A 323-nucleotide genomic window follows, 5' to 3' on the forward strand; every position below is an offset into this window, starting at 1 on the left:
TCGCTGGCAGAAAACGTGGCTTCCTGCACCTTCTGTAGCTGCTCCGGAGTGAGGGCATTCTTTATAACAACAAAACCATGCTTGGCAATGACTGCTCTGGCAGCCTTAACATCTGAAGCCCGCAAGAACAGCGGGGCGTTCGACGAAGCCTTGGGGTGTACCTCTCCCCTGCAGCTGCCGCACCACAAAGCATAACAGCAGCAAGCCAGAGGCGCTAGCAGCGTCTAACCAAAAGACATCCCTGCGGGCTATCGCAGTGCAGAGTTGCATTTTGGCTGTCACTGCTGCAGCAGTCGCTGCTGGGGCAACGACTGCGGCAGCCG

The 323-nt window shown here is 57.3% G+C and overlaps 1 protein-coding gene across 1 annotated transcript in view; it reads right to left on the reverse strand.

Moving 5' to 3' along the window:
- Positions 1–105: 105 nt before the first annotated feature.
- The window catches only part of EMH_0097060 (uncharacterized protein), a gene marked incomplete at both ends in the record, with an annotated part of 943 nt that continues 725 nt past the window's right edge, over positions 106–323 (reverse strand). Inside the window, one exon of the mRNA XM_013502483.1 lies at positions 106–321. Coding sequence (XP_013357937.1) covers positions 106–321 — 216 coding nt within the window. The remainder of the gene's footprint in view (positions 322–323) is intronic.

Source organism: Eimeria mitis, genomic scaffold (assembly GCF_000499745.2).
Source record: "Eimeria mitis Houghton genomic scaffold, Emh_scaff9371, whole genome shotgun sequence".
Lineage (NCBI taxonomy): Eukaryota > Apicomplexa > Conoidasida > Eucoccidiorida > Eimeriidae > Eimeria > Eimeria mitis.